General features: G+C 65.8%; 6 protein-coding genes across 6 annotated transcripts; 2 read left to right on the top strand and 4 right to left on the bottom strand.

Annotated features, from left to right (window-relative positions):
- Window positions 1–120: 120 nt before the first annotated feature.
- On the top strand, window positions 121–3,159 carry AMSG_04644 (ubiquitin carboxyl-terminal hydrolase). The gene has a single exon (XM_013902864.1). It carries the CDS (start codon window positions 139–141, stop codon window positions 3,109–3,111), a length of 2,973 nt encoding a protein of 990 aa, XP_013758318.1. The 5' UTR covers window positions 121–138; the 3' UTR covers window positions 3,112–3,159.
- A 168-nt stretch (window positions 3,160–3,327) lies between these two features.
- On the bottom strand, window positions 3,328–5,118 carry AMSG_04643 (S-acyltransferase TIP1; the record flags this gene model as incomplete). The annotated part of the gene is made up of 1 exon (XM_013902863.1): window positions 3,328–5,118. One exon carries the CDS (start codon window positions 5,116–5,118, stop codon window positions 3,400–3,402), a length of 1,719 nt encoding a protein of 572 aa, XP_013758317.1. The 3' UTR covers window positions 3,328–3,399.
- A 549-nt stretch (window positions 5,119–5,667) lies between these two features.
- Window positions 5,668–7,040, bottom strand: AMSG_04642 (COP9 signalosome complex subunit 4). The gene is made up of 2 exons (XM_013902862.1): window positions 6,821–7,040; window positions 5,668–6,721 (listed from the first exon to the last, which is right to left on the bottom strand). The coding sequence occupies exons 1-2, from the start codon at window positions 6,939–6,941 to the stop codon at window positions 5,694–5,696; spliced, it is 1,149 nt and encodes a 382-aa protein (XP_013758316.1). The 5' UTR covers window positions 6,942–7,040; the 3' UTR covers window positions 5,668–5,693.
- Window positions 7,041–7,165: 125 nt separating this feature from the next.
- AMSG_04641 (acyl-coa dehydrogenase) lies at window positions 7,166–8,660 on the bottom strand (the record flags this gene model as incomplete). The annotated part of the gene is made up of 2 exons (XM_013902861.1): window positions 7,166–8,280; window positions 8,445–8,660. 2 exons carry the CDS (start codon window positions 8,658–8,660, stop codon window positions 7,225–7,227), a joined length of 1,272 nt encoding a protein of 423 aa, XP_013758315.1. The 3' UTR covers window positions 7,166–7,224.
- Window positions 8,661–8,818: 158 nt separating this feature from the next.
- On the bottom strand, window positions 8,819–10,535 carry AMSG_04640 (uncharacterized protein; the record flags this gene model as incomplete). Its single annotated transcript, XM_013902860.1, has 1 exon — window positions 8,819–10,535. The coding sequence occupies one exon, from the start codon at window positions 10,533–10,535 to the stop codon at window positions 8,859–8,861; it is 1,677 nt and encodes a 558-aa protein (XP_013758314.1). The 3' UTR covers window positions 8,819–8,858.
- A 511-nt stretch (window positions 10,536–11,046) lies between these two features.
- On the top strand, window positions 11,047–12,888 carry AMSG_04639 (STE/STE11 protein kinase; the record flags this gene model as incomplete). Its single annotated transcript, XM_013902859.1, has 2 exons — window positions 11,047–11,067; window positions 11,166–12,888. The coding sequence occupies 2 exons, from the start codon at window positions 11,047–11,049 to the stop codon at window positions 12,813–12,815; spliced, it is 1,671 nt and encodes a 556-aa protein (XP_013758313.1). The 3' UTR covers window positions 12,816–12,888.
- Between the last annotated feature and the right edge of the window lie 89 nt (window positions 12,889–12,977).

The raw sequence follows: 12,977 nt of genomic DNA, 5'->3' as shown, positions 1-12,977 counted from the left end.
CCGACCCAACCGAACGTACCCTCCGTCCCTCCTCCTCCTCCCTCCCCCTCCCCCCACCCCCCCCCTCCCCCTCCCCCCTCCGCCCTGCCTTCCAATGCGACTCACCACCGTTCCATTGCTCCAGGCGCGACATGCTACATGAACTCGCTGCTGCAGACACTGTTCATGACGCCCGAGTTCAAGGCCAAGCTGTACTCGTGGAGCTATGACGCCGAGGCAGATGGCGAGACCGAGTCGTGCATCCCGTATCAGCTGCAGAAGTTGTTTGGCAGGCTTGATCTGATGGAGAGCGAGGCTGTGGGCACTCGGGCGCTGACCCGCTCATTCGGGTGGTTTGGCAACGAGGCCTTTGAGCAGCACGATGTGCAGGAGCTCTGCCGAGTCTTGTTTGAGGCGCTCGACAAGTCGTTTCTGCATCGGATGCTGTTTGCCGGAGCCGAGGGGCCGGAGCAAGGCGACGCACCCGAGTCGGCAGCCGCGCTGGTCACCACGCTGTACGAGGGCATCATGACCGGGTACATCGACTGCCAGGCGTGCCCGTATGTGTCGGAGCGCAACGACACGTTCCAGGACATCCAGGTCCCGATCCGCGGCCTGGCGAGCATCACCGACGGCCTCGCGGCGTTTGTCGAGCCCGAACGGCTCGAGGGCGACAACCAGTACCAGTGCTCGGGATGCAATGCCAAGGTTGATGCACTCAAGGGCATGTCGATCAAGAAGCTGCCGTATCTGCTCTCGCTCCAGCTCGCCCGCTTTGACTTTGACTACATGACCATGTCGCGGGTCAAGGTCCACGACTTTGTCACCTTTCCGCAGTTTCTGGACATGGCGCCGTTCCTCGCGACGGGCGCCTCAGCGCCGGTCCGCTACCAGCTGTTCTCCATCATGATCCACGCCGGTGGCGCCATGGGCGGCCACTACTACGCGTACGTATACTCGTTTGCGCTCGGCGCGTGGTTCAATTTTAACGACTCCAAGGTCTCGCCCGCCACTCCCGAGATGCTCGCGGCGGTCGGCCTGGAAGACGCCATCGCCGAGGTCGAGCAGGTCACGCCCGGCGGCTCGGAAGAGTCGCCGGCCACCGCTTACATGCTCATGTACCGGCGGGTTGACGAGGCCCGCAACATGGCTGACGTTCCAGCGAGCGCCATCCCGGAGTTCTGCCTCGCCGACACCGCCACCGAAAACGCCGCCTACCGCGAGCATCGCGCCAAGGTCGAGCACGAGAAGAACATGCTCAAGCTGCGGGTGTACTGTGGCGACGAGTCGCCGATGCTGCGGGTCCACTCGACGCGGACGCTGCGGGCCGCGCTCGACGAGGCGCTCGATGAGCTTGACGCTGTCGACGCAAGCATCGATCGCAGCCTCGTCCGCCTCCGCGCCTTCAACCCGTTCACCAAGACGCCCGGAGCCGTGTACGACGACCGCGAGCTTGACTCGAGCCTGCAGGACCTTCTCTTCCCGGCTGTCAAGTCGCTCCTCCTTGAGGTGCGCAGTCCCGGCGAAGAGTTCCCCGACGACGGCGCAGGCGCGCTCACGCTCCAGTCTGCCACGCTCGCCGACATGGAGTCGACCGGCGCCATTGTGGAGAACGACTACGCCACCAACTTTTTCACTCCGCTCCGCCCGCTGCCGATTGCCAAGACTGCTCCGCTCTCCGCGCTCAAGGCCGCCTTTGCGGAGCAGTATCCCTACCTTGACGCGGGGAGCATCCAGCTGGTGACCATCGATCTCGCTCGCGGCACCGCGCGGGTTCTCGACGCTTCGCCGGCGGGTGATGGCGAGGACGACTCTGTTTACGGCCGCCACGGGCTCGACGACGGCTCGTGCGTGTACGCCGAGCCGCTGCCGGCGACGCCCGGCGACTCGGTCATTGTCCGCCGCTTTGAGTATGAGCAGAACCTGCTCGAGGTCAACTTTAACCTCCCGCTGGCTCCCGACGCGCCGCCGGGCGCGCAGGTCGAGTACGACCAGGTCGTCACCTTTGATCGCCGCAAGACGCTCGCCCAGCTGAAGGCCGAGGGCATTGCGCCGCTCCTTGGCCTCGGCGTCAACGAGTTCAAGCTCTGCCGAAACCTGCTCTCGAAAGAGTACAAGGACGAGGAGGCGAGCCTCGAGGCCTGCGGCATCTTTGACGGCTCGGCCGTCTACGTCGCCCTCGGCGCGCCGATGAAAATCGATGAGCACAAAATCCGGGTGTTTGTGTACGACTCTGACTACGCGCGGGTGGTGGCGCCGGCGCAGACTGAGGTCGATACGGCCGCGGCTGTGCCTGCCGCTTCACGTGGCGATGGCGGCCTCTCGTCGCGCGGCGACGTCCGCGAGGCCCGCCGCTTCTCGTCGCTCCTCGTCGAGGTCATTGTCAACCGCAGCATCACGGTCAACGACCTCCGCGCTCGCATCATCGCAGCCATGAGCCAACTCGAGGCGTCGCACCCGATGCACGTTGCGGCCATCCGCGATGTCGTCGACGGCGGTATGCACGCCCGACTCCGCGAGCGGGTCAACCACCGTGCCGGCGCGGTCCTCCTCGGCCACCTGACCCTTGCCGACGCGTTGCCGGCGCTCAAGGACCGGCACTCGCTCGCACTGCAGGTTGTACCGGTCGAGACGAAGACGAGCGAAGACCTCGTGGTCGTCCGAGTCCAGCGCTGGCTGCCGTCAACCTGGTCGGCCGAGCCAGTCCAGACCGAGATGGTTGTTCCGCTGGGCGCGAGCCTGGGCGAGCTCCGGGCGCAGGTTGCGTCGATCTCGGGTCTTGACCTCGACGTGATCCGCGTCGCCAAGCCGCTCATTGCCACCTCGCAGGCCGACCTGCAGGACGCGGTGCTCGACCTGCAGTGGGCCATGTCGGACGCGCTGGTCGTCGGCGAGTCGCCGCTCCTCCTCCGCGATGGCGTTCTCCTGCTGTACAAGGACGAGACCGAGGCCGCCATCATTCCAGACTCGGTCCTCGAGCGTCGGCCCAAAGAGTCTGGCCTCCGCATCCACACCCGATACGATGACGACTACGTCGCGCCACCGAGCGCGGGCGGGGCCAGCGAGGACAAGCCGGCAGTTGACGGCGAGGCCGAGGCCGAGGCCAAGAACGAGCTCAAGCCCGAGTCGTAGCCGCGTTCTCTACAGCACCGGGCGGCGATAAACATGAGCACACGTGCAGGTGATGTCGTAGTGGGCTGTACTGTCAGCGCAACGGCAGCTTGGACATGTTGCACATGGGCGCCACGCGCGGCGAGCGGCATCCCGGCCGTGCGGACCTCCAATCCTCAAGCCACAGACCTGCGAAGCCAATCGGCCGGCAAGTGAGAGGACTCGCTGGGTCATATACTGTCTAATGTGTACTGTGTTGTTCACTTTGAGGCGCGTAACAACGCACCCGAACGACTGTGCCGCTAAGGGTCAAGCCATCATAGAGCCCGAGCCTGAGCGCTCGGTCGCGCTGTGCTCCGAGCCTGGCAGGGTGTAGAGCGAGCTCCAGTCGTACGGCTCAGGCGCGAGGCCAAAGAACCGCTTGATGTTGAGCATTGAGCCGCCATCAAACGGGTTGGCGTACGACCGCCCGGGACCGGCGTAGAGATACGCCTTGCGGGTGAGGTTCTCGTGGATGGTGAGCCCTGTCCGCAGGTAGAGGAGCGTCGAGTACGAGAGGCGAGTCATCCAGAGCGTGTTGATGACGCCCCAAGCAAAGACGAGAAAGAGCGAGGGTGAGAGGGCGTACATGTGGGTGATGAGGCCAAAGACGTTCCACATCGAGAGCCCACGCGCCGAGTTGGTCACCGCCACCAGCGTCTGGGCCTCGAACAGATACATGAGCAGGGTGGCGGCGAGGAGGCAGGCGAGCGACGCGCCTTGGTTCCCGCCGCCGACACAGTTGTTTGCCCACGGGCAGTGGTGCGAGTACTTGGAGACACACCGCTTGCACTTGAGGCAGTGCTCCGAGCGCAACGGCTTGCGGGTCTTGCAGTGCCGGCAAAAGGCGCCCGACGACCGCCCAGCGGCGGCGTCGTCGAGCATCGAGTCAAAGTCCTCGGCAACGGCAGTAAAGCCCGGATCCGATCGCACCAGCCGCCAGTACGCGGTGCCGGCAACAATGGTGAGGACAAGGATGGCGATTGAGGAGAAGATCGACGGCGCCGCCAGCGGCAGGACAACCCGGACCCAGAGCGAGTAGCCGACAAGGACTGACGAGTGCAGGATGCCGAGGTAGGCAAAGTCCTGATTGTCGGTGGTCAGCCGCGAGCGGAGCAGGTAGACGAGACCGCCGACGAGTGGGAAGCAGACCACGAGCGCGGAGAGGAGCGAAAACCAGCCGAGGAGAGCACCGAGCGCTGGGAAGAGGGCGGCAAAGGTGCCGTAGACCACGGCCTTGTCGGTCTTGGATGAAGAGGCGATGAGGGCGTCGGCCGAGTCGGCCGAGCCGGCAACCCGGACCCAGTTGAGGTACTGTGCGAGGGTGGTGTGGTTTTTCTCCACAGCGCACGCCTCGGGCGTGCAGTCCGAGTCGTCGCGGAGCTCGAGCGAGGCACCAGCCTTGACGAGAATTTTGGCCACCTCGAGATGGTTCTTGAGCGCGGTCCAGTGCAGCGCCGAGCATCCAGTCTCGTCCTGGGCATGGATGGAGGCGCCGCGCGAGAGCAGATACTGGGCGGTCTCGGCGTGCCCACGGTAGGCAGCCCAGAGGAGCGGCGTGTGCTGGGCGTCGTCGCGCGAGTCAACGTCGAGCCCACGCTCGATGAGAAAGTGGGCGCAGAGCGTCTGCCCGTACTGCACGGCGTGGTGAAGGGCGTTGAAGCCCTGCGCGTCCGACTTGGCCAGGTCGGCCTTGCCCTCATCGAGCAGGATCTTGACCGTGTCCATGTAGCCGTGGATAGCGGCCCAGTGGAGCGGCGTCTGAAGCGAGACCGAGTTGGGCGCATTTGGATCCGCACCCTCGGCCAGCAGATACCGCACCACGGCTGTCTGGTTGTTAAGCGCCGCCCAGTGGAGCGCGGTCGCGCCCTTGGCGTCAAACGACCGCACGTCACCGCCCATGGCCACCAGCCGCTTGACCAGGTCGAGGTTACCGGCACCACAGGCCACAAACAGGTCACGGTCCGAACCGGTCAGTGCAGGCATCATACCGGCTCCGGCACTGCCATGCGAGTGCCCGTGTCCCGCGCCACCGCCGTGCGAGTGCCCGTGCCGGCACTGCTCGCCGTGCCCCGCTACCTGCTGAGGCTGCGAATGGTACGGGTTGAGTGCAGCGGGCGCGGGGCCGGGCGCAGCGGGCCCTGCCAGAGACGCCGGCGTGGGAGCAGGGTGGGGCATAGCTGCAGCCGCCATGCCCACACCCGCTCCGGTCGCCGCGGCGGAGTTGGTCGGCGGAGGGTGGTAGCCCGTGGGGCCCGAGGTCAGCTGCTCCACTGACGTGGCGCGCCCACCTAGGGCCTCCCACGACTGGGCCTCGCCGCGGCCTTTGCGTGACCACGCGGTGGACATGTGTATTGAGACGTGGGGTTGAAGGGGTGGGTGGTGGGTGGTGGGGTGGGTGGGGGTGATGGGATGGCGTGGGCTGGAGTGGTGGTGGGGGGAGGTGGCCGAAGTGTGGGCGCTTGCGACCTGCAGTACGATCGACAGCGGGGCGAGGGGGTGGGGGGGGGGCAGGCGATGATGATGGAGGGTGATCGGTGGGGATTGGTGCGTCGGTTTTGGGCTTATGACTCGATGAACTCGGGGAAACGCTCAGCGATGGGGGCAATGATGGCGTTAACGTCCTGGCAGATGGCGGCAATGCTCGAGTCCCAGGTGTCGAGGGCCGAGTCGGAGGAGAACGAGGCAAAGCCAGCGGCCTGGTCGATGGAGCCCGAGAGTGAGCCGCGCGAAATGAGTTCAGCGACGATTTCTTCGGCATCCTCGGGCGTGATGTTGAGGATGGCGCCGAGCTGGGCAAAGGCGATGGTGGTATAGAGGCCGGCGACGGCCTGGACGTTGTGCTCACGGACGGCGCGCTCGAGAATGGTGGAGCCGTCGTGGCCCTTGGCGATGTGGTGCGGCGAGAGCTGGGCCTTGAATGCCTCGATCTCCTCGGGGCGCAGGATGCGGCGTAGGTACATCTTCTCCAGAATGGAAAAGCAGTCGAGGGTCTTGGCGCGCTCGTCCTTGTAGATAAGCGCGAGCGCGCGCGAGCGCATGGGCCCGGCCTTGGCCAGCACGGCGCAAATGACCGACATGCGGAGGCAGTGGATCTTCTCCTCGGCAAGGAGGCCCCGGCACGAGAGGTCGTAGTACATCTTGAAAGCCTTGTAGAACTGGCCCGAGTAGTCGAGGACCTGCGCCCGGCACACGTTGAACAGGGTCGAGTACTGCTCGTCCTTGCACGCCGCCTGGTCCTTGAGCGCCCGATTGAGGTACGCGCCGGCCGAGATCGAGTCGGGAATCTGCAGGTACACCTGCGCAATCTTGACGTTGAGCACAAAGCGGTCGCCAGCAGGCATGCGCTCCATAGGCACCCGGGCCAGCCAAACCGCCGTCTCCTTCCACAGCTCTGCAGCCTGCAGCCGGTCAGCCATGTCCTTGGCGATCTTGCCCAGCTGCTCCACAAACGACTCTTGCCCAGCCAGCTTGCCGTGTGCTGCACTCGCCACCGCCTCGTGGACCTGGCGGTCGGTGACCTTACCCAGCTCGTTGGAGAAGACTGTGACCAGGTTGATCCGGACCACCGGCGGGCGGTCGTTCGACGTCACTGGAGAGAGAGAGAGAGAGAGGGATGTGAGTGTGGAGGGGTAGGAGGTAGGGGTAGGATGGGGTAGGGGTAGGGATGGGGACATGGCGATGGGCTTACTGAAGTCGATGAAGGTGTGCAGGGCGGTGGCGTCCGAGGCGGCGACGGCGTCGCGGAGAATGGCGGCACAGGCTTCGGTGTCGCCGCCGGTAGCGAGGAGCCTGGACTCTGTGGATGCCATGGTGTGTATTTGATGTGTGTGTGCGCACGAGAGAGAGAGAGAGAGAGAGAGAGAGTGTGTGCGTGTGTGTGCGTGTGTGTGTGGTGGTGGTGGGTGAAGTGGTGGCGAGAGGGTGGGCAGCTGGGAAAGAATGGAAGGCTGCGGTGGCGGCGGCTGGTTGCCACTCGGACCTGGAGAGGCGGCCGAGTTTTCGGGTGACCGATGCGAGTACTGCGTGTGCTGCGTGTGCTGCGTGTGCTGCGTGTACTGATGAATGATGGGTGTACGGGTGGGCAGGAGGGAGTTAGGCATCAGGGCCGCCGGGGTTGGCACCGGCCTCAAAAGCGCGGCGCATGAGGCGCGAGACGTTGAGCCGCTGGATGCCCGAGGTGCCCTCGTAGATGGAGTAGATGCGGGCGTCGCGCATGAGCTTCTCGACGGGGTACTCGGTGTTGAAGCCGTTGCCACCAAAGATGTAGCAAGCCTCGCATGCGGCGTGCATGGCGTGGTCACCGGCGTGGCGCTTGGCCATGGAGGCGTAGTAGGTCGAGGGGCGGCCCTGGTCGAGCTCCCAGGCAGCGCGGCGGGCCATGAGGCGACCGAGCTGGACGCCGGTCTCGAGGTCGGCGATGCGGAAGGCGACGTCCTGGTGGTTGAAGATCTCGGTGCCAAAGGTCTTGCGCTCGAGCGAGTACGCAAGCGCCTCGTCCTTGGCACGGTCAGCGAGGCCGACCGCGCCCGATGCAACCTCGGGGCGGGTGATGTCAAAGGCGGCCATGGCGAGCTTGAAGCCGTAACCCTCGGCGCCGACGCGGTTGGCGTCAGGCACGACAACGTCCTCAAAGGTGATGCCGCGGGTGTCCGACGCGCGCTGGCCCACGTTCACCTCCTTGCGGCCGACGTTGACACCAGGCGTGTCGCCATCGACAATAAAGCCGGTAAAGGCCGCACCGGTCCGGGCGTTGGCATCGGTACGGGCGAGGACAAAGATCCAGTTGGCGTGCCCGGCGCCGGTGATCCACATCTTGGAGCCGTTGATGACCCAGTCGTCACCCTTCTTCACCGCAGTCGTCTTGGCGCCGGCCACATCCGAGCCTGCGCCGGGCTCAGTCACCGCAAACGAGGCAATGAGCGGCTCCTCAGTCATCCGGCCGAGGTACTTCTTCTTCTGCTCGTCGGACGCACCCACAATGATCGGCGCCTCGGCCAGCGCCGGGCCCTCGATGGCGGTTCCGATGCCGGAGCACCCGTACGCCAAGTTCTCGGCAATGATGCACGACTCGACGCCGCCGAGCCCAAGCCCGCCGTACGCCTCGGGAATGTGCGGGTTCATCAGACCGAGCGCGTGCGCCTGCTTGATCTGTGACACGCAGCGGTCGTGCGGTGCATATGTGTGTCGCGTTATTGCCAGGCAGAGGCGGTTTGCGCATTGGTTTTCGGCAGAGTGAGTCTCCCTCTCCTCCCCCCCCCCCTCCCCCTCCCCCTCCCCCCCCCTCCCCCTCCCCCCTTCCTTCACCAACGTACAACCTCCCACGGGTACTCGCCGGTCTGGTCGTGCTCGGCGGCCACGGGGATGATGACCTCGCGGGCAAACTGCTTGGACATGTCGTCCAGCGCCCGCTGCTCCTCGGAGAGAGCAAAGTCGAGGCGGGCGGCGGCAGCTGCGGCAAAGCCGCGGGCGGCCTGGCCGGTGGCAGCAGCCACAGACGGCGCAGCAGTCGAGGTGAGGCTCCGGAACATAGTGGGGTAGTATTGGAGATGGGTGTGGTTGAGGCCGTCTGTCCCGCCCCCTTCCCTCCTGGCCGTAGCGAAGCTCTTGCTCGCCCTGCTCCACCACTCTGCTGGTCGCTCAACCGGTCGTCAGCCACAGAGAGAGAGGGGAGAGAGAGAGAGAGACATCGGCCGGGAGTTTGTTCATGATGTGGCCAAGACGGTCAATTACGGCAGCGCCAGCCACTGGATGACAAGAAGGCCAGCACCGAGGCCAGAGGCAAGCATGTGCCCGGCCAGAGGCTCGCCGAGCTGGTCCGGGTCTGTCGGGGCAAAGGCGACCGATTTGGCAGACTCGGCGACGGAGATCGGGGTTGGAGGCAGCGGGACGGAAAGGCGGGCGACGGCGGCTCCAGTGACGAGGCGGACAGAGTTGCTGGCGGTGTCGACAATGCTCGCGATAGCGTGATGTGCGACGCAGCCGCGGGCCGACTCGGCCGTCGCGCCCGCCACCGTCGCCGTCCGCCCACGAAAGTCGGCCAGCGCCATCACAAGGCCATCGTCGGAGACCGCCAGCTCGGCAAGAGCGGCATCGTGCTTGTACTGGCGCGACCAGTTCTTGGCGCTAAAGTCGAGGTGAACAAGGAGAACGGATCCGTTCTCTATGCCCACCAGCAGCGGCGACGCCATTCCCAGCGACGAGGCCTCGGACAGCTGCGCCGCCATGCCGGGCACAAAGTGCCGCCCGGCGCCCGAGAGAAATGTATCCTTCAGCCGCATCTGAGTCCGCAGCGTGGCGATGCTCTCGTCGGCCACCGCTGCCGCCCCCCGGCCCCCGCTCGCCTTGGGCGGGACCACAGGAAGCCAGTGCATGGTCCGGATGGGAACCGACGAGAGCTGCACAACCGCTGCCGCCTCCAGCGGCGCAGCCAGCGACCAGACCTTGACGGCGCCATCCCATCCGGCCGACGCTAGGAGCGGTGCGCCAGATCGGAACGACCGCGCAGCTACAAGGCCGGGCGACTGCAGCGGCGCCCAGTCGAGGTCCATCACTGCCTGCGCGTGCCCGGGCAGGACCACCAGCGGCTCGGCCGCCGCAGCCTCGGACAGTGACTGAATCTGGTACACGTAGATCCGTCCGTCCGTCCCACCCAGCGCCAGCAGCGCCAGTGACAGCGACGCCGCGCTCCATGCCACACACGTAAACGCCACACCGTCGACCGCAATCTCCACCAGCGGCTCGAGGGCGGCCTCGCCAGTGAGCCCTGTCGGGAGCACATACAACCTCACCCGCCCATCGCTCCCCGCCGTCGCCAGCACACCTAGCCGCCCCGGCCCGGCCGAACACGGGCAGAACGCCAGGACGCGGACAGGGCCACCGCCGACCGTCACCGTCGCCTCCCACGCCAGGCTCTCGGCCCCGCTCGCGCTCACCGCACCCACCCGCCACAGCTGCAGCTCTGCGCCGGCGCTGGCGGCTGCACTCATCGGCGCGTCCGGCGGATCCAGTCCTCCGGGCGCCACTGCAGCCACCACTACCGGTTCCAGCGGTGCCCAGGCGAGGCCGAGGACCGGCCCGCCCGTGGCGCCTGCTGCTCCGCGGCCGGCGGACGTCTCCGGCAGAACGACCGTCTCGCCAATGGCCAGCACCTCATCCACTGCCTCGCCGACCAGCACACGGACCTTAGCCGCCGTAGCTCGAGGTGATGCAGCGACTGCAGCTCGTGCCACTGACCCTGGCTTCCACTGCGGGAGCAGACACGCGCGCTTGACAGGGCGTGCCGCGGCTGGGTGCGAGGGCGAGGCCTGTGACGAGGTCCGTGGCGAGGGCGACGAGCCTGCTGACGGCGTGGCCGACGGACCAAGCTCCTCCCTGCGGCGCTTGCGTGTTTGCAAGGCCTCCATGAGAGAGGGAGAGAGGTATATATAAAATATATATATGTGTGTGTGTGTGTGTGTGTTGGGGGTGGGGGCGGTGGTGCAGTGGTGGCAGTGGTCGGCCTGGCAGCATGCCGAGTGATCGATCGGCACGGGGCCTTCTTCCGAGGCGGGCGCGGGTGTGGAGCAGGGAAAGGGTACGGCCAGCACCTCTCGTCAACGGTGCTCAGGGGCAGGAGCAGGAGCAGGATGGTAAGGTGCTCGATGGGCCAGTGGAGCAGGAGGAGGGGGGGGGGGGGGTGCAAGGGAGGAAGGGGGCGGGAAACGTAAGGGGGGGGGGGCGAGCAGCGGGAAGACTGGGAGGCCTTTTTTGGAGCTGGGCTCGGCTGGGCTTGGCTGGGGGAGGGCGTGGGTGTGGGAGGGCGTGGGTGTGGGAGGGAGGGGGGAGTGGGTGTGGATGCGGGCATGGTGGGGAGTAGGAGTATGGATGGTGGGATGGGAGCATAGGGGAAGGGGAGGGGTTGCTCCAGAGCCGGTTATGGGCGGGCGGCAGTGGTGGGTGTGGCTGACTGTGTGGCTGACTGTGTGGCTGACTGTGTGGCTGACTCGTTGTGGTGCGTGGCTGGTGTGTGTGTGTGTGTGTGCGGTGGGAAATAGGAGAAAGAGAAGGAGAAGAAGAAGCGGAAGCATAAGAAGAGCAAGCACCATGGCGAGAAGGAGAAGAGCAAGCACAAGTCCAAGTCGAAGCGCAAGGCCAAGGACGACGAGACCAAGGAGACGGGCGGGGTCGAGGCAGCCGCCGCGGCAGGCGCGTCGGGCTCTGCAGGCCTCACGGCGGTGTCCAAGGTCCGGTGGCGGAAGGGCAACTTGCTGGGCCAGGGCGCGTTCTGTTCGGTCTATCTCGGGTTGCATCTCGATACGGGCGAGCTGATGGCGGTGAAGGAGATTCTCATTTCAGAGCACAAGTCGCGGGTGAACAACGTGATCAAGGAGGTGCGGCTGCTGTCCAAGCTCGACCATCCGCACGTGGTCAAGTATCTGGGGACGGACTTTCAGGACAACGTGCTGTTTGTGTTTATGGAGTATGTGCCCGGCGGGTCCGTCGAGTCAATGCTCTCCAAGTTTGGCCCGTTCCCGGAGGACCTGACGAAGGTGTACGCGCGGCAGATCCTCACGGGGCTCGCGTACCTGCACTCGTGCAACATTCTGCACCGCGACATCAAGGGCGCCAACGTGCTTGTCTCGAACGACGGCATTGTCAAGCTCTCGGACTTTGGCGCTTCCAAGGAGATCGAAGAGCTGACGCAGGGCGAGAACATGTCGGGCACCGTGACGGGCACCCCGCTGTGGATGGCGCCCGAGGTGGTGCTGGAAAAGGGCTACGGCATGAAGTCGGATATCTACTCGTTCGGCGCAACAGTGCTGGAGATGCTCTCGGGCAAGCCGCCCAACCCGCACCTCAAGAACTTTGCGGCGTTGGTGAGGCACTGGGACCGCGAGACGCCCGTCGCCATCCCCACCAACATCTCGCCTGCCGCGCAAGACTTTCTCTCGCGCTGCCTCATGATCAACCCGGACGAGCGCCCCTCAGTCCACGAGCTGCTCGAGCACGAGTTTGTCCGCGACGTCGACGATGTCGGCACAGTCCCGCTGCCGTCGGCCGGGCCGGTGTTGGCCGAACCCGCGACGCCGTCTTCGGCGCCCAGCTCGGCCCACGGCTCCAAGGCCGTCACGCCCGTCACCTCTGGCTCTGGCACGGGCTCGGGCACAGACTCTGGCTCTGGCTCTGGCTCTGGCTCTGGCTCTGGCGAGGCCCGCGGAGCGCCAGAGTCGACCGCGGCGCCGACTTCGGCGTCGGCGTCGGCATCGGGCCCGTCCATCGCCGACTGGGGCCGCGCTGTCTTCCGCGTCCTTGTCGCCGACGCCAACGAAGCGTCACTGGCCGCCACCTCGGACGCGTTCGAGTCGTTTGGCGCCACCGTGGTCCGGGCTCTCGCCCCGCCCGACGCCTCGGCCGCTCTTGCCACCGGCGCCGCCTTTGATCTCTTCTGCATCGACGAAAAGTTCCCGGCCATGGGCGATCACGCCTTTGTCCACTCTATCTCGGGCCTTGGCCTCGCCCTCACTGTCCGCTGCAACCCGGCGCTCAAGGGTGTCAAGCTCATCTTCACTTCGGCCGACGTCAATGGCTTCAACCTGCCCAAGACGCTCAAGGCTGTTCTCCAGATGGATGCCCTCATCTCCAAGCCCATCGAAGCGTCGACTCTGTTTGACACGGTCGCCGCTCTTGTCGGCCCGGCATCCTAGTCCCCCCGCGGCTCTCCACCGAACAAAATTGTCTCGCGTGATTGTGTGGGCTGGCGGGAGGGGGAGGGGAGGGAGCGACCGAACAAATTCGGGTTTCCCCGCAGCCAGACAGAACAGCGGAGAGAGAGAGAGGGAGAGGCAGCAAAGAGTAGCTGGTGCTGG

This window comes from Thecamonas trahens, assembly GCF_000142905.1.
Source record: "Thecamonas trahens ATCC 50062 unplaced genomic scaffold supercont1.20, whole genome shotgun sequence".
Taxonomy (NCBI): domain Eukaryota; order Apusomonadida; family Apusomonadidae; genus Thecamonas; species Thecamonas trahens.
The sequence above is the reverse complement of the archived record's forward strand: the minus strand, read 5'-3'. Positions and strand labels throughout refer to the sequence as shown.

What these genes read in the sequence shown, in the direction of transcription:
- AMSG_04644 (XM_013902864.1), top strand. Translation starts at nt 139, where the DNA reads ATGAACTCGCTGCTGCAGACACTGTTCATGACGCCCGAGTTCAAGGCC.
- AMSG_04642 (XM_013902862.1), bottom strand. Translation starts at nt 6,941, where the DNA reads ATGGCATCCACAGAGTCCAGGCTCCTCGCTACCGGCGGCGACACCGAA. An exon ending in GCACACCTTCATCGACTTCA is followed by an intron (nt 6,722 to 6,820) that starts GTAAGCCCATCG and finishes CTCTCTCTCCAG; the next exon opens with TGACGTCGAACGACCGCCCG.